The 26280-nt window shown below is 49.1% G+C and overlaps 1 protein-coding gene across 2 annotated transcripts in view; it reads left to right on the top strand.

Moving 5' to 3' along the window:
* Positions 1-26280, top strand: part of DNAJC5G (DnaJ heat shock protein family (Hsp40) member C5 gamma) — a 48036-nt gene that overhangs the window by 2173 nt on the left and 19583 nt on the right. For both annotated transcript variants that reach the window (XM_083178970.1, XM_083178971.1), the window contains exons 2-5: positions 20576-20694; positions 20922-21135; positions 21392-21542; positions 21635-21709. In XM_083178970.1, the coding sequence (XP_083035096.1) occupies positions 20582-20694; positions 20922-21135; positions 21392-21542; positions 21635-21705 (549 nt within the window). In that variant the 5' untranslated portion in view covers positions 20576-20581 and the 3' untranslated portion in view covers positions 21706-21709. The remainder of the gene's footprint in view (positions 1-20575; positions 20695-20921; positions 21136-21391; positions 21543-21634; positions 21710-26280) is intronic.

Raw genomic sequence — 26280 nt, 5'->3', positions numbered from 1 at the left:
GCCCGCAGCGTGGCGGGCGCAGTGGAGAGGGGCCCCTGGCCCGCAGCGTGGCGGGCGCAGTGGAGAGGGGCCCCTGGCCCGCAGCGTGGCGGGCGCAGTGGAGAGGGGCCCCTGGCCCGCAGCGTGGCGGGTGCAGCGGTAATGGAGATGTGATGAATGCTACACATTATCAGGAAGAAAACAGAAAGCTCCTGTTGAACAATTAGTGTGGACCCAATATTCCATGGTCATATTAAGGTTACATGTTCCATTCTCTGGTTGTCCTGTGTAAGCTGGATGTTGTCACAGTGTTCCTACGCTATGTTGTGTATAGTGTACAAAGACCCTACATAACCCCCTATACACTGCCTGACAACGGTGTGGGGGAGAGACATTATCCACTATACACTGCCTGACATAATGGTGTGGTGGAGAGACATTGCCCCCTATACACTGCCTGACATAAAGGGTGTGGGGGAGAGACATTGTCCCCTCTACACTGCCTGACATAATGGTGTGGTGGAGAGACATTATCCCCTATACACTGCCTGACCTAATGGTGTGGTGGAGAGACATTGCCCCTATACACTGCCTGACATAATGGTGTGGTGGAGAGACATTGCCCCTATACACTGCCTGACATAATGGTGGGGTGGAGAGACATTGCCCCTATACACTGCTTGACATAATGGTGGGGTGGAGAGACATTGTCCCCTATACACTGCCTGACATAACTGTGTGGTGGAGAGACATTGTTCGCTATACACTGCCTGACATAATGGTGTGGTGGAGAGACATTGTCCCCTATACACTGCCTGACATAATGGTGTGGTGGAGAGACATTAACCCCTATACACTGCCTGACCTAATGGTGTGGGGGAAAGACATTGTCCCCTATACACTGCCTGACATAATGGTGGGGTGGAGAGACATTGCCCCTATACACTGCTTGACATAATGGTGGGGTGGAGAGACATTGTCCCCTATACACTGCCTGACATAACGGTGTGGGGGAGAGACATTGCCCCCTATACACTGCCTGACATAACGGTGGGGGTGAGAGACATTGCCCCCTATACACTGCCTGACTTATCGTTGTGGTGGAGAGACATTGTCCCCTATACACTGCCTGACATGGTATGGGTGAGACATTGTCCCCTATACACTGCCTGACATAACGGTGTGGTGGAGAGACATTGCCCCCTATACACTGCCTGACCTAATGGTGTGGTGGAGAGACATTAACCCCTATACACTACCTGACCTAATGGTGTGGGGGAAATACATTGTCCCCTATACACTGCCTGACATAATGGTGGGGTGGAGAGACATTGCCCCTATACACTGCTTGACATAATGGTGGGGTGGAGAGACATTGTCCTCTATACACTGCCTGACATAACGGTGTGGGGGAGAGACATTGCCCCCTATACACTGCCTGACATAACGGTGGGGTGCAGAGACATTGTCCCCTCTACACTGCCTGACATAATGGTGTGGTGGAGAGACATTGTTCGCTATACACTGCCTGACATAATGGTGTGGTGGAGAGACATTGTCCCCTATACACTGCCTGACATAATGGTGTGGTGGAGAGACATTGTCCCCTATACACTGCCTGACTTATCGTTGTGGTGGAGAGACATTGTCCCCTATACACTGCCTGACATGGTATGGGTGAGACATTGTCCCCTATACACTGCCTGACATAAAGGGTGTGGGGGAGAGACATTGTCCCCTATACACTGCCTGACATAAAGGGTGTGGGGGAGAGACATTGTCCCCTATACACTGCCTGACATAACTGTGTGGTGGAGAGACATTGTCCCCTCTACACTGCCTGACATAATGGTGTGGTGGAGAGACATTATCCCCTATACATTGCTTGACATAATGGTGTGGGGGAGAGACATTGCCCCCTATACACTGCCTGACATAACGGTGGGGTGGAGAGACATTGTCCCCTCTACACTGCCTGACATAATGGTGTGGTGGAGAGACATTGTTCGCTATACACTGCCTGACATAATGGTGTGGTGGAGAGACATTGTCCCCTATACACTGCCTGACATAATGGTGTGGTGGAGAGACATTGTCCCCTATACACTGCCTGACTTATCGTTGTGGTGGAGAGACATTGTCCCCTATACACTGCCTGACATGGTATGGGTGAGACATTGTCCCCTATACACTGCCTGACATAACGGTGTGGTGGAGAGACATTGCCCCCTATACACTGCCTGACCTAATGGTGTGGTGGAGAGACATTAACCCCTATACACTGCCTGACCTAATGGTGGGGTGGAGAGACATTGCCCCTATACACTGCTTGACATAATGGTGGGGTGGAGAGACATTGTCCCCTATACACTGCCTGACATAACGGTGTGGGGGAGAGACATTGCCCCCTATACACTGCCTGACATAACGGTGTGGGGGAAAGACATTGTCCCCTATACACTGCCTGACATAATGGTGGGGTGGAGAGACATTGCCCCTATACACTGCTTGACATAATGGTGGGGTGGAGAGACATTGTCCCCTATACACTGCCTGACATAACGGTGTGGGGGAGAGACATTGCCCCCTATACACTGCCTGACATAACGGTGGGGGTGAGAGACATTGCCCCCTATACACTGCCTGACATAATGGTGGGGTGGAGAGACATTGCCCCCTATACACTGCCTGACATAATGGTATGGGTGAGACATTGTCCCCTATACACTGCCTGACATAACGGTGTGGGGGGGAGACTTTGCCCCCTATACACTGCCTGACCTAATGGTGTGGGGGAGAGACATTGCCCCCTATACACTGCCTGACCTAATGGTGTGGGGGAGAGACATTGTCCCCTACACACTGCCTGACCTAATGGTGTGGTGGAGAGACATTGTCCCCTATACACTGCCTGACCTAATGGTGTGGAGGAGAGACATTGTCCCCTATACACTGCCTGACCTAATGGTGTGGAGGAGAGACATTGTCCCCTATACACTGCCTGACCTAATGGTGTGGTGGAGAGACATTGTCCCCTATACACTGCCTGACCTAATGGTGTGGTGGAGAGACATTGTCCCCTATACACTGCCTGACCTAATGGTGTGGTGGAGAGACATTGTCTCCTATACACTGCCTGACCTAATGGTGTGGTGGAGAGACATTGTCTCCTATACACTGCCTGACATAACGGTGTGGGGGAAAGACATTGTCCCCTATACACTGCCTGACATAATGGTGGGGTGGAGAGACATTGCCCCTATACACTGCTTGACATAATGGTGGGGTGGAGAGACATTGTCCCCTATACACTGCCTGACATAACGGTGTGGGGGAGAGACATTGCCCCCTATACACTGCCTGACATAACGGTGGGGGTGAGAGACATTGCCCCCTATACACTGCCTGACATAATGGTGGGGTGGAGAGACATTGCCCCCTATACACTGCCTGACATAATGGTATGGGTGAGACATTGTCCCCTATACACTGCCTGACATAACGGTGTGGGGGGGAGACTTTGCCCCCTATACACTGCCTGACCTAATGGTGTGGGGGAGAGACATTGCCCCCTATACACTGCCTGACCTAATGGTGTGGGGGAGAGACATTGTCCCCTACACACTGCCTGACCTAATGGTGTGGTGGAGAGACATTGTCCCCTATACACTGCCTGACCTAATGGTGTGGAGGAGAGACATTGTCCCCTATACACTGCCTGACCTAATGGTGTGGAGGAGAAACATTGTCCCCTATACACTGCCTGACCTAATGGTGTGGTGGAGAGACATTGCCCCCTATACACTGCCTGACCTAATGGTGTGGAGGAGAGACATTGTCCCCTATACACTGCCTGACCTAATGGTGTGGTGGAGAGACATTGTCCCCTATACACTGCCTGACCTAATGGTGTGGTGGAGAGACATTGTCCCCTATACACTGCCTGACCTAATGGTGTGGTGGAGAGACATTGTCCCCTCTACACTGCCTGACATAATGGTGTGGTGGAGAGACATTATCCCCTATACATTGCTTGACATAATGGTGTGGGGGAGAGACATTGCCCCCTATACACTGCCTGACATAACGGTGGGGTGGAGAGACATTGTCCCCTCTACACTGCCTGACATAATGGTGTGGTGGAGAGACATTGTTCGCTATACACTGCCTGACATAATGGTGTGGTGGAGAGACATTGTTCGCTGTACACTGCCTGACATAATGGTGTGGTGGAGAGACATTGTCCCCTATACACTGCCTGACATAATGGTGTGGTGGAGAGACATTGTCCCCTATACACTGCCTGACTTATCGTTGTGGTGGAGAGACATTGTCCCCTATACACTGCCTGACATGGTATGGGTGAGACATTGTCCCCTATACACTGCCTGACATAACGGTGTGGTGGAGAGACATTGCCCCCTATACACTGCCTGACCTAATGGTGTGGTGGAGAGACATTAACCCCTATACACTGCCTGACCTAATGGTGGGGTGGAGAGACATTGCCCCTATACACTGCTTGACATAATGGTGGGGTGGAGAGACATTGTCCCCTATACACTGCCTGACATAACGGTGTGGGGGAGAGACATTGCCACCTATACACTGCCTGACATAACGGTGTGGGGGAAAGACATTGTCCCCTATACACTGCCTGACATAATGGTGGGGTGGAGAGACATTGCCCCTATACACTGCTTGACATAATGGTGGGGTGGAGAGACATTGTCCCCTATACACTGCCTGACATAACGGTGTGGGGGAGAGACATTGCCCCCTATACACTGCCTGACATAACGGTGGGGGTGAGAGACATTGCCCCCTATACACTGCCTGACATAATGGTGGGGTGGAGAGACATTGCCCCCTATACACTGCCTGACATAATGGTATGGGTGAGACATTGTCCCCTATACACTGCCTGACATAACGGTGTGGGGGGGAGACTTTGCCCCCTATACACTGCCTGACCTAATGGTGTGGGGGAGAGACATTGCCCCCTACACACTGCCTGACCTAATGGTGTGGTGGAGAGACATTGTCCCCTATACACTGCCTGACCTAATGGTGTGGAGGAGAGACATTGTCCCCTATACACTGCCTGACCTAATGGTGTGGAGGAGAAACATTGTCCCCTATACACTGCCTGACCTAATGGTGTGGTGGAGAGACATTGTCCCCTATACACTGCCTGACCTAATGGTGTGGAGGAGAGACATTGTCCCCTATACACTGCCTGACCTAATGGTGTGGAGGAGAAACATTGTCCCCTATACACTGCCTGACCTAATGGTGTGGTGGAGAGACATTGTCCCCTATACACTGCCTGACCTAATGGTGTGGTGGAGAGACATTGTCCCCTATACACTGCCTGACCTAATGGTGTGGTGGAGAGACATTGTCCCCTATACACTGCCTGACTTATCGTTGTGGTGGAGAGACATTGTCCCCTATACACTGCCTGACATGGTATGGGTGAGACATTGTCCCCTATACACTGCCTGACATAAAGGGTGTGGGGGAGAGACATTGTCCCCTATACACTGCCTGACATAAAGGGTGTGGGGGAGAGACATTGTCCCCTATACACTGCCTGACATAACTGTGTGGTGGAGAGACATTGTCCCCTCTACACTGCCTGACATAATGGTGTGGTGGAGAGACATTATCCCCTATACATTGCTTGACATAATGGTGTGGGGGAGAGACATTGCCCCCTATACACTGCCTGACATAACGGTGGGGTGGAGAGACATTGTCCCCTCTACACTGCCTGACATAATGGTGTGGTGGAGAGACATTGTTCGCTATACACTGCCTGACATAATGGTGTGGTGGAGAGACATTGTCCCCTATACACTGCCTGACATAATGGTGTGGTGGAGAGACATTGTCCCCTATACACTGCCTGACATGGTATGGGTGAGACATTGTCCCCTATACACTGCCTGACATAACGGTGTGGTGGAGAGACATTGCCCCCTATACACTGCCTGACCTAATGGTGTGGTGGAGAGACATTAACCCCTATACACTGCCTGACCTAATGGTGGGGTGGAGAGACATTGCCCCTATACACTGCTTGACATAATGGTGGGGTGGAGAGACATTGTCCCCTATACACTGCCTGACATAACGGTGTGGGGGAGAGACATTGCCCCCTATACACTGCCTGACATAACGGTGTGGGGGAAAGACATTGTCCCCTATACACTGCCTGACATAATGGTGGGGTGGAGAGACATTGCCCCTATACACTGCTTGACATAATGGTGGGGTGGAGAGACATTGTCCCCTATACACTGCCTGACATAACGGTGTGGGGGAGAGACATTGCCCCCTATACACTGCCTGACATAACGGTGGGGGTGAGAGACATTGCCCCCTATACACTGCCTGACATAATGGTGGGGTGGAGAGACATTGCCCCCTATACACTGCCTGACATAATGGTATGGGTGAGACATTGTCCCCTATACACTGCCTGACATAACGGTGTGGGGGGGAGACTTTGCCCCCTATACACTGCCTGACCTAATGGTGTGGGGGAGAGACATTGCCCCCTATACACTGCCTGACCTAATGGTGTGGGGGAGAGACATTGTCCCCTACACACTGCCTGACCTAATGGTGTGGTGGAGAGACATTGTCCCCTATACACTGCCTGACCTAATGGTGTGGAGGAGAGACATTGTCCCCTATACACTGCCTGACCTAATGGTGTGGAGGAGAGACATTGTCCCCTATACACTGCCTGACCTAATGGTGTGGTGGAGAGACATTGTCCCCTATACACTGCCTGACCTAATGGTGTGGTGGAGAGACATTGTCCCCTATACACTGCCTGACCTAATGGTGTGGTGGAGAGACATTGTCTCCTATACACTGCCTGACCTAATGGTGTGGTGGAGAGACATTGTCTCCTATACACTGCCTGACATAACGGTGTGGGGGAAAGACATTGTCCCCTATACACTGCCTGACATAATGGTGGGGTGGAGAGACATTGCCCCTATACACTGCTTGACATAATGGTGGGGTGGAGAGACATTGTCCCCTATACACTGCCTGACATAACGGTGTGGGGGAGAGACATTGCCCCCTATACACTGCCTGACATAACGGTGGGGGTGAGAGACATTGCCCCCTATACACTGCCTGACATAATGGTGGGGTGGAGAGACATTGCCCCCTATACACTGCCTGACATAATGGTATGGGTGAGACATTGTCCCCTATACACTGCCTGACATAACGGTGTGGGGGGGAGACTTTGCCCCCTATACACTGCCTGACCTAATGGTGTGGGGGAGAGACATTGCCCCCTATACACTGCCTGACCTAATGGTGTGGGGGAGAGACATTGTCCCCTACACACTGCCTGACCTAATGGTGTGGTGGAGAGACATTGTCCCCTATACACTGCCTGACCTAATGGTGTGGAGGAGAGACATTGTCCCCTATACACTGCCTGACCTAATGGTGTGGAGGAGAAACATTGTCCCCTATACACTGCCTGACCTAATGGTGTGGTGGAGAGACATTGTCCCCTATACACTGCCTGACCTAATGGTGTGGTGGAGAGACATTGTCCCCTATACACTGCCTGACCTAATGGTGTGGTGGAGAGACATTGTCCCCTATACACTGCCTGACCTAATGGTGTGGTGGAGAGACATTGCCCCCTATACACTGCCTGACCTAATGGTGTGGAGGAGAGACATTGTCCCCTATACACTGCCTGACCTAATGGTGTGGTGGAGAGACATTGTCCCCTATACACTGCCTGACCTAATGGTGTGGTGGAGAGACATTGTCCCCTATACACTGCCTGACCTAATGGTGTGGTGGAGAGACATTGTCCCCTCTACACTGCCTGACATAATGGTGTGGTGGAGAGACATTATCCCCTATACATTGCTTGACATAATGGTGTGGGGGAGAGACATTGCCCCCTATACACTGCCTGACATAACGGTGGGGTGGAGAGACATTGTCCCCTCTACACTGCCTGACATAATGGTGTGGTGGAGAGACATTGTTCGCTATACACTGCCTGACATAATGGTGTGGTGGAGAGACATTGTTCGCTGTACACTGCCTGACATAATGGTGTGGTGGAGAGACATTGTCCCCTATACACTGCCTGACATAATGGTGTGGTGGAGAGACATTGTCCCCTATACACTGCCTGACTTATCGTTGTGGTGGAGAGACATTGTCCCCTATACACTGCCTGACATGGTATGGGTGAGACATTGTCCCCTATACACTGCCTGACATAACGGTGTGGTGGAGAGACATTGCCCCCTATACACTGCCTGACCTAATGGTGTGGTGGAGAGACATTAACCCCTATACACTGCCTGACCTAATGGTGGGGTGGAGAGACATTGCCCCTATACACTGCTTGACATAATGGTGGGGTGGAGAGACATTGTCCCCTATACACTGCCTGACATAACGGTGTGGGGGAGAGACATTGCCCCCTATACACTGCCTGACATAACGGTGTGGGGGAAAGACATTGTCCCCTATACACTGCCTGACATAATGGTGGGGTGGAGAGACATTGCCCCTATACACTGCTTGACATAATGGTGGGGTGGAGAGACATTGTCCCCTATACACTGCCTGACATAACGGTGTGGGGGAGAGACATTGCCCCCTATACACTGCCTGACATAACGGTGGGGGTGAGAGACATTGCCCCCTATACACTGCCTGACATAATGGTGGGGTGGAGAGACATTGTCCCCTATACACTGCCTGACATAACGGTGTGGGGGGGAGACTTTGCCCCCTATACACTGCCTGACCTAATGGTGTGGGGGAGAGACATTGCCCCCTATACACTGCCTGACCTAATGGTGTGGGGGTGAGACATTGTCCCCTACACACTGCCTGACCTAATGGTGTGGTGGAGAGACATTGTCCCCTATACACTGCCTGACCTAATGGTGTGGAGGAGAGACATTGTCCCCTATACACTGCCTGACCTAATGGTGTGGAGGAGAAACATTGTCCCCTATACACTGCCTGACCTAATGGTGTGGTGGAGAGACATTGTCCCCTATACACTGCCTGACCTAATGGTGTGGTGGAGAGACATTGTCCCCTATACACTGCCTGACCTAATGGTGTGGTGGAGAGACATTGTCTCCTATACACTGCCTGACCTAATGGTGTGGTGGAGAGACATTGTCTCCTATACACTGCTTGACATAACGGTGTGGGGGAAAGACATTGTCCCCTATACACTGCCTGACATAATGGTGGGGTGGAGAGACATTGCCCCTATACACTGCTTGACATAATGGTGGGGTGGAGAGACATTGTCCCCTATACACTGCCTGACATAACGGTGTGGGGGAGAGACATTGCCCCCTATACACTGCCTGACATAACGGTGGGGGTGAGAGACATTGCCCCCTATACACTGCCTGACATAATGGTGGGGTGGAGAGACATTGCCCCCTATACACTGCCTGACATAATGGTATGGGTGAGACATTGTCCCCTATACACTGCCTGACATAACGGTGTGGGGGGGGAGACTTTGCCCCCTATACACTGCCTGACCTAATGGTGTGGGGGAGAGACATTGCCCCCTATACACTGCCTGACCTAATGGTGTGGGGGAGAGACATTGTCCCCTACACACTGCCTGACCTAATGGTGTGGTGGAGAGACATTGTCCCCTATACACTGCCTGACCTAATGGTGTGGAGGAGAGACATTGTCCCCTATACACTGCCTGACCTAATGGTGTGGAGGAGAAACATTGTCCCCTATACACTGCCTGACCTAATGGTGTGGAGGAGAAACATTGTCCCCTATACACTGCCTGACCTAATGGTGTGGTGGAGAGACATTGTCCCCTATACACTGCCTGACCTAATGGTGTGGTGGAGAGACATTGTCCCCTATACACTGCCTGACCTAATGGTGTGGTGGAGAGACATTGTCCCCTATACACTGCCTGACCTAATGGTGTGGTGGAGAGACATTGCCCCTATACACTGCTTGACATAACTGTGTGGTGGAGAGACATTGTCTCCTATACACTGCCTGACCTAATGGTGTGGTGGAGAGACATTGCCCTCATCTACCTGCTGCTGGGCATGGAGTATAGTCACCTTTCGTGCTGGAATGTGTCAGATAAGCTGATTACACAGAGGCTGCGCTCCTGCAGAGTGAGCCGATTATACAGACCTGATGGTGGGGGCTCGGAGCAGCCATAACTGATAGATAGATCTATCTATCTATATCTCGATACACCTGTCTCCCGGGTTCAGAACTTCCCTATATAATCCATGCTGTCCTATAAACACATAACCCTACACCTGCCCGGGATCAGGCCTTCCCTATATAATCCATAATATCCTATATACATAACCCTACACCTTCCCGGGATCAGACCTTCCCTATATAATCCGTACTGTCCTATATACACCTGCCCATGATCAGACCTTCCCTATATAATCCATAATATCCTATATACATAACCCTACACCTTCCCGGGATCAGGCCTTCCCTATATAATCCGTACTGTCCTATCTACATAACCCTACACCTGCCCGGGATCAGGCCTTCCCTATATAATCCGTACTGTCCTATCTACATAACCCTACACCTGCCCGGGATCAGACCTTCCCTATATAATCCGTACTGTCCTATCTACATAACCCTACACCTGCCCGGGATCAGGCCTTCCCTATATAATCCGTACTGTCCTATCTACATAACCCTACAACTGCCCGGGATCAGACCTTCCCTATATAATCCATAATATCCTATATACATAACCCTACACCTTCCCGGGATCAGACCTTCCCTATATAATCCGTACTGTCCTATATACACCTTCCCGGGATCAGACCTTCCCTATATAATCCATAATATCCTATATACATAACCCTACACCTTCCCGGGATCAGGCCTTCCCTATATAATCCGTACTGTCCTATCTACATAACCCTACACCTGCCCGGGATCAGGCCTTCCCTATATAATCCGTACTGTCCTATCTACATAACTAGAGACAGGATTATATGCATTTGCATATTTGCATATGCATTTGCATATTTTGCCCATTCTCACTGGTTATTGCATATTTTACCTAAAATCTAGTGATGGTGCATATTTTAGGCCCTGCCTCCTTTCCACCCTTGAGTCACAGCACTGCTTTGCCCTGCTGCTGCTGGCCAGGTAGTGGTAGAGTGTGCAGGCTGGGGCAATATGTGCGCAGTGTGGGGAACCTTGGATGTACGATATGTCTGACACTGCTCTAGGCTGCCAATCCATGTTGATAAAAGTCAGTTGGGGCGGATGCCATTACGAAGCTCCTGAACCTTTGCCTGCCCCTGGCCTGGGACTTTACACCAAGAGACAGTCTTCTACAGCAGAGTAGCCGGGCGGAAGGGTTGTGACTTCACGCGGCACGGAGGAAGCACTGGGTCACAGTAAGTATGTGGCGCAGGGAGGAAGCCTTCCACTGCGCCACCCCGACACGCTATGCTGACATTAGATCCATCGGCGCTGGAAATGGGGATCCGTGTAGTTGATGCAAGAAAAGCTTTGGACACTGCAGTCTGCTGTAGCAGCCAGGAAGAAAAAAAATCCTGTGTACAGCACTAGACACCTGCAGATGCTGTGGGCCTATTTTTGAGGTTTATTTGCAACTCATTTTTGCTGATTTTTAAATAAATAAGTTAAAAATTACTTTTTTATTGTTTAATGTAGCATATTTTAAACACTTTTCATGCATATTTTAAGTATTTTTCATGCATATTTGCATGCATATTTCAAGCTTTTTATGTTGCATATAATCCTGTCTCTATACATAACCCTACACCTGCCCGGGATCAGACCTTCCCTATATAATCCGTACTGTCCTATATACACCTTCCCGGGATCAGGCCTTCCCTATATAATCCGTACTGTCCTATCTACATAACCCTACACCTGCCCGGGATCAGGCCTTCCCTATATAATCCGTACTGTCCTATCTACATAACCCTACACCTGCCCGTGATCGGGCCTTCCCTATATAATCCGTACTGTCCTATCTACATAACCCTACACCTGCCCTGGATCGGGCCTTCCCAATATAATCCGTGCTGTCCTATCTACATAACCCCACACCTGCCCGGGATCGGGCCTTCCCAATATAATCCGTGCTGTCCTATCTACATAACCCCACACCTGCCCGGGATCGGGCCTTCCCTATATAATCCGTGCTGTCCTATCTACATAACCCCACACCTGCCCGGGATCGGGCCTTCCCTATATAATCCGTGCTGTCCTATCTACATAACCCCACACCTGCCCGGGATCGGGCCTTCCCTATAAAATCCGTGCTGTCCTATCTACATAACCCCACACCTGCCCGGGATCGGGCCTTCCCTATAAAATCCGTGCTGTCCTATCTACATAACCCCACACCTGCCCGGGATCGGGCCTTCCCTATAAAATCCGTGCTGTCCTATCTACATAACCCCACACCTGCCCGGGATCGGGCCTTCCCTATAAAATCCGTGCTGTCCTATATACATAACCCCACACCTGCCCGGGATCCGGCCTTCCCTATAAAATCCGTGCTGTCCTATATACATAACCCTACACCTGCCCGGGATCGGGCCTTCCCTATATAATCCGTGCTGTCCTATATACATAATCCTACACCTGCCCGGGATCGGGCCTTCCCTATATAATCCGGGTACTTATGTAGTATCTGGGCGTCCGATTTAGAAATCGCATCGCATGCGACCAAATCGTATGCGATGCGATGGTCAAGATTTTTCCATAGGATTCAATGTTAAAATGGTCTGAGTCCATTTTAACATAGAATTCAATGGGAAAAAGGGGTCCTTTTCCTTTCCCCACTATCCAAGTGGGCATGGAGTTGGATACAAACCTGTGGCGAGCGTAGCGAGCCACCGAGCCCGAAGCGTGGCGAGCGGACACAGAATACTTTTTAAGAAATATGCGTCCCCTCGCGGGGCTCGCTTCGCTCGCCACGCTTCGGGCTCGGTGGCTCGCTGAGCTCGCCACGCTATATAAAATCAACTCTATGCCCACTTGGATAGTGGGGAAATGAACAGGACCTTCTTAACATTGAATCCTATGCAAAATCGCATCGCATCGTATCTGATTGTATGCCTTAAGGTAAGGCATACAATCACAAAATCGGAAGCCCAGATACTACATAAGTACCATAATCCGTGCTGTCCTATATACATAACCCTACACCTGCCCGGGATCGGGCCTTCCCTATAAAATCCGTGCTGTCCTATATACATAACCCTACACCTGCCCGGGATCGGGCCTTCCCTATATAATCCGTGCTGTCCTATATACATAACCCTAGGAAATGTGATCCGCAGTTTATGGCATGGTTCCTGCAGATGATTACACTGGGGATGGCCCTATTAGTGTATATGTAAGATGGATTTTGTCCTATGTGGTAGAATGCGGATATACAGATAAGTGACAGCAGAGCTCGGGTATATTGCTGTGTTCTAGAGATAAACGTATTACAGGCGGGTGATGCTGCAGTGTCTGGTGTACTGCGGACCAGGGGAGAAGTGCGTGTGTATATATATCTGCCATCCTGTCTCTGCTCTTCTACCATCATATAATAACCATGCATATCACTAATGTACATGAGACCTATAGATGGCGGCTATAGGACTCGTGTACATTAGTGATACGCACGGTTATTACATGATGGTGAGAGAGGACGGCGGCTATAGGACTAGTGTACATTAGTGATATGCACAGTTATTACATGATGGTGAGAGAGAGGACGGCGGCTATAGGACTAGTGTACATTAGTGATACGCACGGTTATTCCATGATGGTGAGAGAGAGGACTGCGGCTATAGGACTGGTGTACATTAGTGATACGCACGGTTATTACATGATGGTGAGAGAGAGGACGGCGGCTATAGGACTTGTGTACATTAGTGATATGCTCGGTTATTACATGATGGTGAGAGAGAGGACTGCGGCTATAGGACTAGTGTACATTAGTGATACGCACGGTTATTACATGATGGTGAGCGAGGACGGCGGCTATAGGACTCGTGGACATTAGTGATACGCACGGTTATTACATGATGGTGAGAGAGAGGACGGCGGCTATAGGACTCGTGTACATTAGTGATACGCACGGTTATTACATGATGGTGAGAGAGAGGACGGCGGCTATAGGACTCGTGTACATTAGTGATACGCACGGTTATTACATAATGGTGAGAGAGAGGACGGCGGCTATAGGACTCGTGTACATTAGTGATACGCACGGTTATTACATGATGGTGAGAGAGAGGACGGCGGCTATAGGACTAGTGTACATTAGTGATACGCACGGTTATTACATGATGGTGAGAGAGAGGACGGCGGCTATAGGACTAGTGTACATTAGTGATACGCACGGTTATTACATGATGGTGAGAGAGAGGACGGCGGCTATAGGACTAGTGTACATTAGTGATACGCACGGTTATTACATGATGGTGAGAGAGAGGACGGCGGCTATAGGACTAGTGTACATTAGTGATACGCACGGTTATTACATGATGGTGAGAGAGAGGACGGCGGCTATAGGACTAGTGTACATTAGTGATACGCACGGTTATTACATGATGGTGAGAGAGAGGACGGCGGCTATAGGACTAGTGTACATTAGTGATACGCACGGTTATTACATGATGGTGAGAGAGAGGACGGCGGCTATAGGACTAGTGTACATTAGTGATACGCACGGTTATTACATGATGGTGAGAGAGAGGACGGCGGCTATAGGACTAGTGTACATTAGTGATACGCACGGTTATTACATGATGGTGAGCGAGGACGGCGGCTATAGGACTAGTGTACATTAGTGATACGCACGGTTATTACATGATGGTGAGAGAGGACGGCGGCTATAGGACTAGTGTACATTAGTGATACGCACGGTTATTACATGATGGTGAGCGAGGACGGCGGCTATAGGACTCGTGTACATTAGTGATACGCACGGTTATTACATGATGGTGAGAGAGAGGACGGCGGCTATAGGACTCGTGTACATTAGTGATACGCACGGTTATTACATGATGGTGAGAGAGAGGACGGCGGCTATAGGACTAGTGTACATTAATGATACGCACGGTTATTACATGATGGTGAGAGAGAGGACGGCGGCTATAGGACTAGTGTACATTAGTGATACGCACGGTTATTACATGTGGGTGAGCGAGGACGGCGGCTATAGGACTAGTGTACATTAGTGATACGCACGGTTATTACATGTGGGTGAGCGAGGACGGCGGCTATAGGACTAGTGTACATTAGTGATACGCACGGTTATTACATGATGGTGAGAGAGAGGACGGCGGCTATAGGACTAGTGTACATTAGTGATACGCACGGTTATTACATGATGGTGAGAGAGGACGGCGGCTATAGGACTAGTGTACATTAGTGATACGCACGGTTATTACATGATGGTGAGAGAGGACGGCGGCTATAGGACTAGTGTACATTAGTGATACGCACGGTTATTACATGATGGTGAGCGAGGACGGCGGCAATAGGACTCGTGTACATTAGTGATACGCACGGTTATTACATGATGGTGAGAGAGAGGACGGCGGCTATAGGACTCGTGTACATTAGTGATACGTACGGTTATTACATGATTGTGAGAGAGAGGACGGCGGCTATAGGACTCGTGTACATTAGTGATACGCACGGTTATTACATGATGGTGAGAGAGAGGACGGCGGCTATAGGACTAGTGTACATTAGTGATACGCACGGTTATTACATGATGGTGAGAGAGAGGACGGCGGCTATAGGACTCGTGTACATTAGTGATAAACACGGTTATTACATGATGGTGAGAGAGAGGACGGCGGCTATAGGACTGGTGTACATTAGTGATACGTACGGTTATTACATAGAAACATAGAATGTGACGGCAGATAAGAACCACTTGGCCCATCTAGTCTGCCCCTTTTTTTAAACATGTTACCTCAAACCATATTTGATCCTTATTTCTGTGTAAGGATATCAATATGCCTATCCCAAGCATGTTTACATTGTACTACTGTATTTGCGTCTACCACCTCTGTTGGGAGGCTATTCCACTTATCTACTACTCTTTCTGTGAAAAAATTCTTCCTCACATTTCCCCTGAATCTTCCTCCCTCTAGTGTCAGTGCATGTCCTCGTGTTCTGCTGCTCCTCTTCCTGTGACTAATGTCTCCCACCTGTACCTTCCTCCCCCTAGTGTCAGTGCATGTCCTAGTGTTCTGCTGCTCCTCTTCCTGTGACTAATGTCTCCCACCTGTACCTTCCTCCCTCTAGTTTCAGTGCATGTCCTCGTGTTCTGCTGCTCCTCTTCCTGTGACGAATGTCTCCCACCTTTACCTTCTTCCCCCTAGTGTCAGTGCATGTCCTCGTGTTCTGCTGCTCCTCTTCCTGTGAAGAATGTCTCCCACCTGTACCTTCCTCCCCCTAGTGTCAGTGCATGTCCTCGTGTTCTGTTGCTCCTCTTCCTGTGAAGAATGTCTCCCACGTGTACCTTCCTCCCCCTAGTGTCAGTGCATGTCCTCGTGTTCTGTTGCTCCTCTTCCTGTGAAGAATGTCTCCCACCTGTACCTTCCTCCCTCTAGTGTCAGTGCATGTCCTTGTGTTCTGCTGCTCCTCTTCCTGTGAAGAATGTCTCCCACCTGTACCTTGTTAAAGCCCTTGATATATTTGAAAGTTTCTATCATGTCCCTCCTTTCCCTTCTCTGCTCTAAAGTATACATATTAAGATCTTTTAGTATTTCCTGGTAAGTTTTGTGATGTAGGCCATGCACCATTTTAGTTGCCCTTCTTTGTACAGTCTCTAATGTATTTATATCCTTCTGGAGATATGACCTCCAGAACTGAATACAATACTCTAGGTGAGGTCGTACCAATGACCTATACAGTGGCATTATTACTTCTTTCTTTCTACTGCTGATACCTCTCCCTATGCAACCAAGCATCTGACTTGCCTTCTTCATTGCTTTGTTACATTGCCTACCTGCTTTTAAGTCCCCTGAAATAGTGACAACTAGATCCCTCTCTTCCTCAGTAGTTTCCATTATAGTGCCATTTATACTATATTGAGTCTTTGGATTTCTGAGACCCAAGTGCATGATTTTGCATTTTTTGGCATTAAACTGTAGTTGCCATTCTCTTGACCATTTCTCTAAGCTGCCTAGATCCTCAATAATTTGTTTTACCCCTCCTGGTGTGTCTACCCTTTTGCATACCTTTGTGTCATCTGCAAAAAGGCACATTTTACCCTCAATTCCATTTGCAATATCACCAATAAAGATATTAAAAAGCACCGATCCAAGTACAGATCCCTGGGGTACTCCACTTGTAACCTTTCCCTCCTTTGACTGTACTCCGTTTACTACAACCACGCTCTTATCCATTCAACTATCTTAGAATCCAATCCCAAGCGTTCAAGTTTATTTAACAGTCTGCGATGTGGGACAGTGTCAAAAGCTTTACTAAAGTCTAGATAAGCTACATCTACAGCCCCACCTTGATCTATTACTTTAGTCACCCAGTCAAAAAAGTCAATAAGATTTGTTTGACATGATCTTCCCCCAGTAAACCCATGCTGTTTTGGATCCTGTAAATTGCTGGTTTTGAGATATTCCACAACTCTTTGTTTTAAGAGTGTTTCCATCAATTTCCCTACTACTGATGTAAGGCTCACTGGTCGATAGTTGCTTACCTCTTCCTTGCTTCCACTTTTGTGCAGTGGGACTACATTCGATGTTTTCCAGTCCTCTGGGATTACTCCAGTAGCTAGTGACTGGTTGAATAATTCTGTTATTGGTTTTACCAGCTCCCCTTTAAGCTCTTTTAGTATCCTTGGATGTATCCCATCTGGCCCCATTGATTTATCCACTTTCAGTTTTGAGAGTTCTGTGAGGACTTTCTCCTCTGTAAATGTACTTGTCTCTCCCTCAGTTTTCTGACTATACTTGCAACTTAACTGTGGCCCCTTCCCCTCTCTTTCAGCAGTGAATACTGAGCAGAAATAATTATTAATATTATCTGCTATTACATTGTCCCCCTCAAGAAAACTTCCACTCTCTGGGCGGTATTCAATGTGAATACCTGCGAGGTGCAGCGAATCCTTTTTTGGATTCGCTGCACATTCGCCACGTTCCGGAGCCGGCGGGCTCCGGTATTCAACGAGTCAGGGGCAGCGAGCCCCTGACTGGCGAATATGAGCTCCTGCGGCGATTGCCGCAGGGAGCCTGAGGACGGTGCCAGGCAGAGAGATGGTAGTCTCTCTGCCTAGCCCAGACCTTTGTGGGGGGTTAGGTGGGCTCCCCGGGTGCCAGGCAGCACAGGCTGCCCCCCGGGGGTGCCAGCAGGGGAGCGTATATTCACTACACACGATCGTAATGATCGTGCAGTGAATATATGAATATGTAATGAGCGGCTCGGCTCCGGCGCCCCCTGCTGGCTGCTGTGTAAAAAAAAATAAAAAAAAAAATATTATTTTTAAAATTAAATATATATTTATGTGCTTACAGCACATGAATAAAAATAGCATGCCCCTCCTCAGAATAAAATTCCTGATTTTTTGACACCAAATGTAAAAAACAAAACACTTTATTTTAAAAGTTCACATTCCACTTCGCCATAAAAAGATAGCGATTGCTACTCGGTGAATCATGGCGAAAAAAACCTTGAAATGTATTCGCCATGTGGTCATTGAATAGGGTGATTCACCGTTTTTGTCAGAAATTCGCCAAACAGCACAAATTCGCCATAAAAACCTGGCGAATCAGGCTCATTGAATACCGCCCTCTGTCTTCAGTCTAATTATTCCACTTTTTGTTTTTCTCCTTTCACTTATATACCTAAAAAAAGTTTTCCCCCCTTTACCCACTGACTGGGCCATTTTCTCTTCAGCCTGTGCTTTTGCACATCTGATTACCTTCTTAGCCTCCTTCTGTCTAACAAGATACACCTCTTTGTCCTCATTCTTCTGCGTCTGCTTAAATTTGTTAAAGGCCAACTTTTTTGCTTTCACAATACTTGCTACTTCTTTCGCAAACCACAATGGCTTTCTTTTTCTTGTGTTTTTCCTAACTCTTTTGACACAAAGTTCTGTTGCTTTTACAATTGCACTTTTTAATTTTTCCCACTTATCCTGCACTCCTTCCAAGTTCTTCCACTCTGCCAAAGAATCCCTTACAGAGTTTCCCATCTCTACAAAATCAGCCTTCCTAAAATCTAACACCTTTGTTTTTGTGTGCGATGAGTCAGTCTCTGTCTTTATTTTGAACCATACTGCTTGATGGTCACTGGATCCCAGGTTTTCACCCACATTTACATCAGATATTCAGTCACCATTTGTAAGTATTAAGTCTAATATTGCGTCCTTACGAGTGGGCTCCCTCACCAATTGCTGGAGGGATGCTCCTTGCAAGGAATTCAGCATGTCCCTACTTCTGGTGGAACTTGCAACAGGCAGCTCCCAATTTACATCAGGTAGATTAAAGTCTCCCATGATGGTGAGAGGACGGCGGCTATAGGACTAGTGTACATTAGTGATACGCACGGTTATTACATGATGGTGAGGACGGCGGCTATAGGACTAGTGTACATTAGTGATACGCATGGTTATTACATGATGGTGAGAGAGAGGACGGCGGCTATAGGACTCGTGTACATTAGTGATACGCACGGTTATTACATGATGGTGAGAGAGGACGGCGGCTATAGGACTAGTGTACATTAGTGATACGCACGGTTATTACATGATGGTGAGAGAGAGGACGGCGGCTATAGGACTCGTGTACATTAGTGATACGCACGGTTATTACATGATGGTGAGAGAGGACGTTGGCTATAGGACTAGTGTACATTAGTGATACGCACGGTTATTACATGATGGTGAGAGAGAGGACGGCGGCTATAGGACTCGTGTACATTAGTGATACGCACGGTTATTACATGATGGTGAGAGAGGACGTTGGCTATAGGACTAGTGTACATTAGTGATACGCACGGTTATTACATGATGGTGAGCGAGAGGACGGCGGCTATAGGACTAGTGTACATTAGTGATACGCACGGTTATTACATGATGGTGAGAGAGAGGACGGCGGCTATAGGACTCGTGTACATTAGTGATATGCACGGTTATTACATGATGGTGAGAGAGGACGTTGGCTATAGGACTAGTGTACATTAGTGATACGCACGGTTATTTCATGATGGTGAGCGAGAGGACGGCGGCTATAGGACTCGTGTACATTAGTGATACGCACGGTTATTACATGATGGTGAGCGAGAGGACGGCGGCTATAGGACTCGTGTACATTAGTGATACGCACGGTTATTACATGATGGTGAGCGAGAGGACGTCGGCTATAGGACTGGTGGACATTAGTGATACGCACGGTTATTACATGATGGTGATAGAACAGTGATTGGATGGCGGCTATAGGACTCTTGCACAATTATTACATGCTCTTCTGGATCCGATTTTCTCTATGGTACTGACCACCTAGTTTTATCTACTCAGGAGACAATGGCGGAGCCCACCAGACCTCAGAGGAAGATGTCCCGGACAGGAGCCTCTCTGTACCAGGTGCTGGGATTGGAGAAAGGGGCCTCACAGGATGACATAAAGAAGGCATATCGGTAATTACGTGGGTCCACATAGTGACATATATGTGGTAGGAGCTGAAAAGGGAGGGGTACGGGGGATCCGGCTCTGCTCTTCACAATGAACATTACCTGCGTTAGGTTAGTTATTGGCAAAGTCTTATCCAGGATGCATTGTCCTTTCCCCGTGGGGGTGGACACTGTTAGGGTTTTGGGGGCACATTCTTATGAAGCTCGGTTAAGTCTCTCCTCTGTCTCTGCAGGAAGCTGGCCCTTCGGTATCACCCAGACAAAAACCCAGACAACCCAGAGGCAGCTGAGAAGTTCAAGGAGATAAATAATGCTAACACCACGCTGAGCGACGAGAACAAGCGCAAGATCTATGACGAGTACGGCTCTATGGGCCTGTATGTCGCCGAGCAGTTCGGGGAGGAGAGCGTCAAATATTACTTCCTCATGTCCAAGTGCTGGTTCAAGGTGAGAGGTGGAGGCTGGTGATGTCACCTGTACCTTAGGCGATGCCCTATTCTTGCACCTTCTGCTGGTGCGCTCATGGGGAGAGAGGCTGGGTACTGCTGCAGTCCTCCCAACTTGTGAGGTGGAAATAGGGGGGCCTGGCTTAGTGGTGAGGGGTGGAGGCTGGGGGTGTCACCTGTATTCCTGCACCCTCTGCTGGTGCGCTCATGGGGAGAGGGGCTGGAGAATTGTTATGTCCCGCTTTGCTGTATTGCAGGGCCTGGTGATCTGCTGCAGTCTGGTAACATGTTGCTGCTGCTGTTGTTGCTGTGGATTTTGCTGCGGTCGCTGTAAACCTCCGGAGGAGGATGAATCTTATAAGTGTGTGAACCCTGAAGACCTGGAAGCTCAGATAAAAGCAGAAGATGGTAAGTGTTGATTTTGATTCTATTTCCACTTTTATTTATTTATTTTCTGGAACCCAGAGTTATTTTTCTGTGTTACTGTATGTGTTCTGTAGGTGATGTAATCAACATGCAGCCATCCCCTGGACCTCCCATTTACCCTGAGCCGCAGCGGCAGAATTCCTAACGCAGTAAGTTCTCAATCTTTAGATCTCTTCTGTCTGTGTAGAGTTCCCAGTCTGCTCCCATTACATTGCCCAATCATGTATCCTGTGATGTGTGTAGGAAGCCCCCGGTCTGCTCCCATTACAGTGCCCAATCATATATCTTCGGCTGTGTGTAGCAAGCCCCCGGTCTGTTCCCATTACAGTGCCCAATCATGTATCCTGTGCTGTGTGTAGCAAGTTCCCAGTCTGCTCCCATTACAGTGCCCAATCATGTATCCTGTGCTGTGTGTAGCAAGTCCTCGGTCTGCTCCCATTACAGTGCCAAATCATGTATCCTGTGATGTGTGTAGCAAGCCCCCGGTTTGCTCCCATTACAGTGCCCAATCATGTATCCTGTGCTGTGTGTAGCAAGTCCTCGGTCTGCTCCCATTACAGTGCCCAATCATGTATCCTGTGATGTGTGTAGCAAGCCCCCGGTCTGCTCCCATTACAGTGCCCAATCATGTGTCCTGTGATGTGAGTAGCAAGCCCCCGGTCTGCTCCCATTGCAGTGCCCAATCATGTATCCTGTGCTGTGTGTAGCAAGTCCTCGGTCTGCTCCCATTACAGTGCCCAATCATGTATCCTGTGATGTGTGTAGCAAGCCTCTGGTCTGCTCCCATTACAGTGCCCAATCATGTATCCTGTGCTGTGTGTAGCAAGTCCTCGGTCTGCTCCCATTACAGTGCCCAATCATGTGTCCTGTGATGTGTGTAGCAAGTCCTCGGTCTGCTCCCATTACAGTGCCCAATCATGTGTCCTGTGATGTGTGTAGCAAGTCCTCGGTCTGCTCCCATTACAGTGCCCAATCATGTGTCCTGTGCTGTGTGTAGCAAGTCCTCGGTTTGCTCCCATTACAGTGCCCAATCATGTATCCTGTGATGTGTGTAGCAAGCCTCTGGTCTGCTCCCATTACAGTGCCCAATCATGTATCCTGTGCTGTGTGTAGCAAGTTCCCAGTCTGCTCCCATTACAGTGCCCAATCATGTATCCTGTGATGTGTGTACCAAGTCATCGGTCTGCTCCCATTACAGTGCCCAATCGTGTATCCTGTGATGTGTGTACCAAGTCCTCGGTCTGCTCCCATTACAGTGCCCAATCGTGTATCCTGTGATGTGTGTAGCAAGTCCTCGGTCTGCTCCCATTACAGTGCCCAATCGTGTATCCTGTGATGTGTGTAGCAAGCCCCCGGTCTGCTCCCATTACAGTGCCCAATCATGTGTCCTGTGATGTGTGTAGCAAGTCCTCGGTCTGCTCCCATTACAGTGCCCAATCATGTGTCCTGTGCTGTGTGTAGCAAGCCCTCTGGTCTGCTCCCATTACAGTGCCCAATCATGTATCCTGTGCTGTGTGTAGCAAGTTCCCAGTCTGCTCCCATTACAGTGCCCAATCGTGTATCCTGTGATGTGTGTAGCAAGTCCTCGGTCTGCTCCCATTACAGTGCCCAATCATGTATCCTGTGATGTGTGTAGCAAGCCCCCGGTCTGCTCCCATTACAGGTCCCAATCGTGTGTCCTGTGATGTGTGTAGCAAGCCCCCGGTCTGCTCCCATTACAGGTCCCAATCGTGTGTCCTGTGATGTGTGTAGCAAGCCCCCGGTCTGCTCCCATTACAGTGCCCAATCATGTATCCTGTGATGTGTGTACCAAGTCATCGGTCTGCTCCCATTACAGTGCTCCATCACCGACCCATTTCTCTCCTCCCTTTTGCCTCTAAACTCTTTGAGCGTACTGTCTACTACCGCCTTACTGCCTTTCTTTCCTCCCACTCCCTGATCGATTCATTCCAGTCTGGTTTCTGTCCACTCCACTGAAACTGCTCTCCCTAAAGTCTGCAATGATCTTCATGCTGCCAAATCTAAGGGCCCCTACTCTCTACTTAGATTTCTTGACCTTTCTGCTGCTTTTGACACTGTGGACCACCCCTCCTCCTCTAAGTCCTTCACTCCCTTGGTCTGTGTGATACTGCTCTCTCTTGGCTGTCCTCCTACCTCTGATCGCTCCTTCTCTGTCTCTTGTCATGACTCCACCTCCCCTGCACTTCCACTAGCATTAGGTGGTCCTCTCCTTTTCTCTCTGTCATCGCTAGGTGAATTCATTCGACTTCCAATATCACCTCTATGCTGATGATACTCAAATCGAGACCTCTCCTGACCTCTCATCTGGTCTCCTCACTCGTATTTCTAGCTGTCTCTTGGTTATCTCTTCTTGGATGTCCCAGCGCTTTCTTCAGCTAAACATGTCTAATGCCGGCCACACATCAGAAAGATGCCAACTTTTGGCTGGTTGGAATGATAATCTTTCTAGTGTGTTGGAGCAAACGATTATCAGCCGTTTGTTCCCACACGGAGCAAAACGCTGACAAACAGCGCGAAACGGTCGTTCCAACTAGTTGTAAAACGCAAACCTGTTTGATTTTTCCCAGCTGATCGTCCTGATATGTGACGGAACGGTCCCCCAACTGCCCGATAAGTAGGCGGAAACTGACCAGCAGTGTCCGCCTACTCTTGTCACTCGCAGTCATCTAGTGCTGACTTTAGCAGAGTTGACTTCTGCGCTGGCAGTGGTAGTTACCTGTCGTCAGCGCCAGGTCCCATGGTCCCCTGTCATTAGCGCCGGTCCCGGGGTGTCCAGCAGGCAGCGCGGGGTCCAGAGGGTGTCCTGCCATCAGCGTCGGGTCCTGGGGTGTCCTGCAGGCAGCGCCGGAGTCCCCTGTCATCAGCACCGGGTCCTGGGGTGTCCTGCAGGCAGAATCGGGCGCTTACATCGCAGGGTGCCCTGTCATCTCCCCACCTTTGTAGCAGTTGCCGATTCATGGGTCAGTGATGAAGCACCGGGCTGACATCGCATATCCCCACCTCCATTAGAGCCAGCACTGTACTCACTGGCTCTGTGTACATACAGCCTGGAGTATGATCTGGCAGCTGCACTCCTCCTCCTCCTCCTCCTCCCCCCCCCCCCACCTTATCCTCACCCCTAGCTATTTGCTCCCTCCAGCTGTGACTCCCAGACACCTCTACACCTCCTTCCAGCATATCAGGGGGGGTGTAGTGAGGCTTATAGAGGGTGTGTAGTGTATTGTTGTAGGGCGGCATATAGGGGTGTTTAGTGTAACAATATACTGTAGTGCGGCGTATCGGATGTGTGTAGTGTGGCATATAGGGGAGGTGTAGCGTATGGGGGGTGTTCTGATGTAGTGTGACCTATAGGGAGGTGTAATGTATAGGGGGTTGTAGTGTGGCATATAGGGGGAGTGTATTGTTGTAGGGCAGCTCATAGGGGTGTTTAGTGTAACGATATACTGTAGTGCGGCGTATAGGATGTGTGTATTGTGGCATATAGGGGAGGTGTAGTGTGGTGTATAGGGGGTGTTGTGATGTAGTGTGACATATAGGGGGAGTGTAGTGTTGTGGTGTGTAATGTTGTGATGTAGTGTGACTTATAGGGAGGTGTAGTGTTGTGGTGTATAGGGTGTGTAGTGTGGCATATAGGGAGGTGTAGTGTGGTGTATAGGGGGGTGTAGTGTTGTGATGTAGTGTGACTTATAGGGAGGTGTAGTGTATAGGGGTTGTAGTGTGGCATATAGGGGAGGTGTAGTGTGACTTATAGGGGGATGTAGTGTATAGGGAGTTGTAGTGTGGCATATAGGGAGGTGTAGTGTATAGGGGGATGTAGTGTGGCATATAGGGGAGGTGTAGTGGGACTTATAGGGAGGTGTAGTGTATAGGAGGATGTAGTGTGGCATATAGGGGAGGTGTAGTGTATAGGGGGATGTAGTGTGGCATATAGGGGAGGTGTAGTGTGGTGTATAGGGGGGTGTAGTGTTGTGATGTAGTGTATAGGGAGTTGTAGTGTGGCATATAGGGGAGGTGTAGTGTATAGGGAGGTGTAGTGTGGCATATAGGGAGGTGTAGTGTATAGGGGGATGTAGTGTGGCATATAGGGGGGTGTAGTGCCACATATAGGAGGGGTGTAGTGTGGTGATGTAGTGTGACCTATAGGGAGGAGATTATAGATATATCCAGCGTGCTGGATATTAATGTCCAGGGCAAAAGCAAACCGCGGGGATGCCCATCGCTATGCCCCTATACATGAAGCGATGTGGGGAGATCGCTTTGTGTGTAGTGCCCATTTGATTCAGTCTGCATTACAGCTGTACCGGTATCCCAGGTATATAGTGACTGCCTATTTACTATACACATAGGGGGTTATTCAGATGTGCATTACAGCTGTACCGGTATCTCAGGTATATAGTGATTTACTATACACATAGGGGGTTATTCAGTCTGCATTACAGCTGTACCGGTATCACAGGTATATAGTGACTGCCTATTTACTATACACATAGGGGGTTATTCAGTCTGCATTACAGCTGTACCGGTATCTCAGGTATATAGTGATTTACTATACACATAGGGGGTGATTCAGTCTGCATTACAGCTGTACCGGTATCCCAGGTATATAGTGACTGCCTATTTACTATACACATAGGGGGTGATTCAGTCTGCATTACAGCTGTACCGGTATCCCAGGTATATAGTGACTGCCTATTTACTA

Source organism: Crinia signifera, chromosome 3 (genome assembly GCF_055691185.1).
Source record: "Crinia signifera chromosome 3, ASM5569118v1, whole genome shotgun sequence".
NCBI classification, from domain to species: domain Eukaryota; kingdom Metazoa; phylum Chordata; class Amphibia; order Anura; family Myobatrachidae; genus Crinia; species Crinia signifera.
The sequence above is the reverse complement of the archived record's forward strand: the minus strand, read 5'-3'. Positions and strand labels throughout refer to the sequence as shown.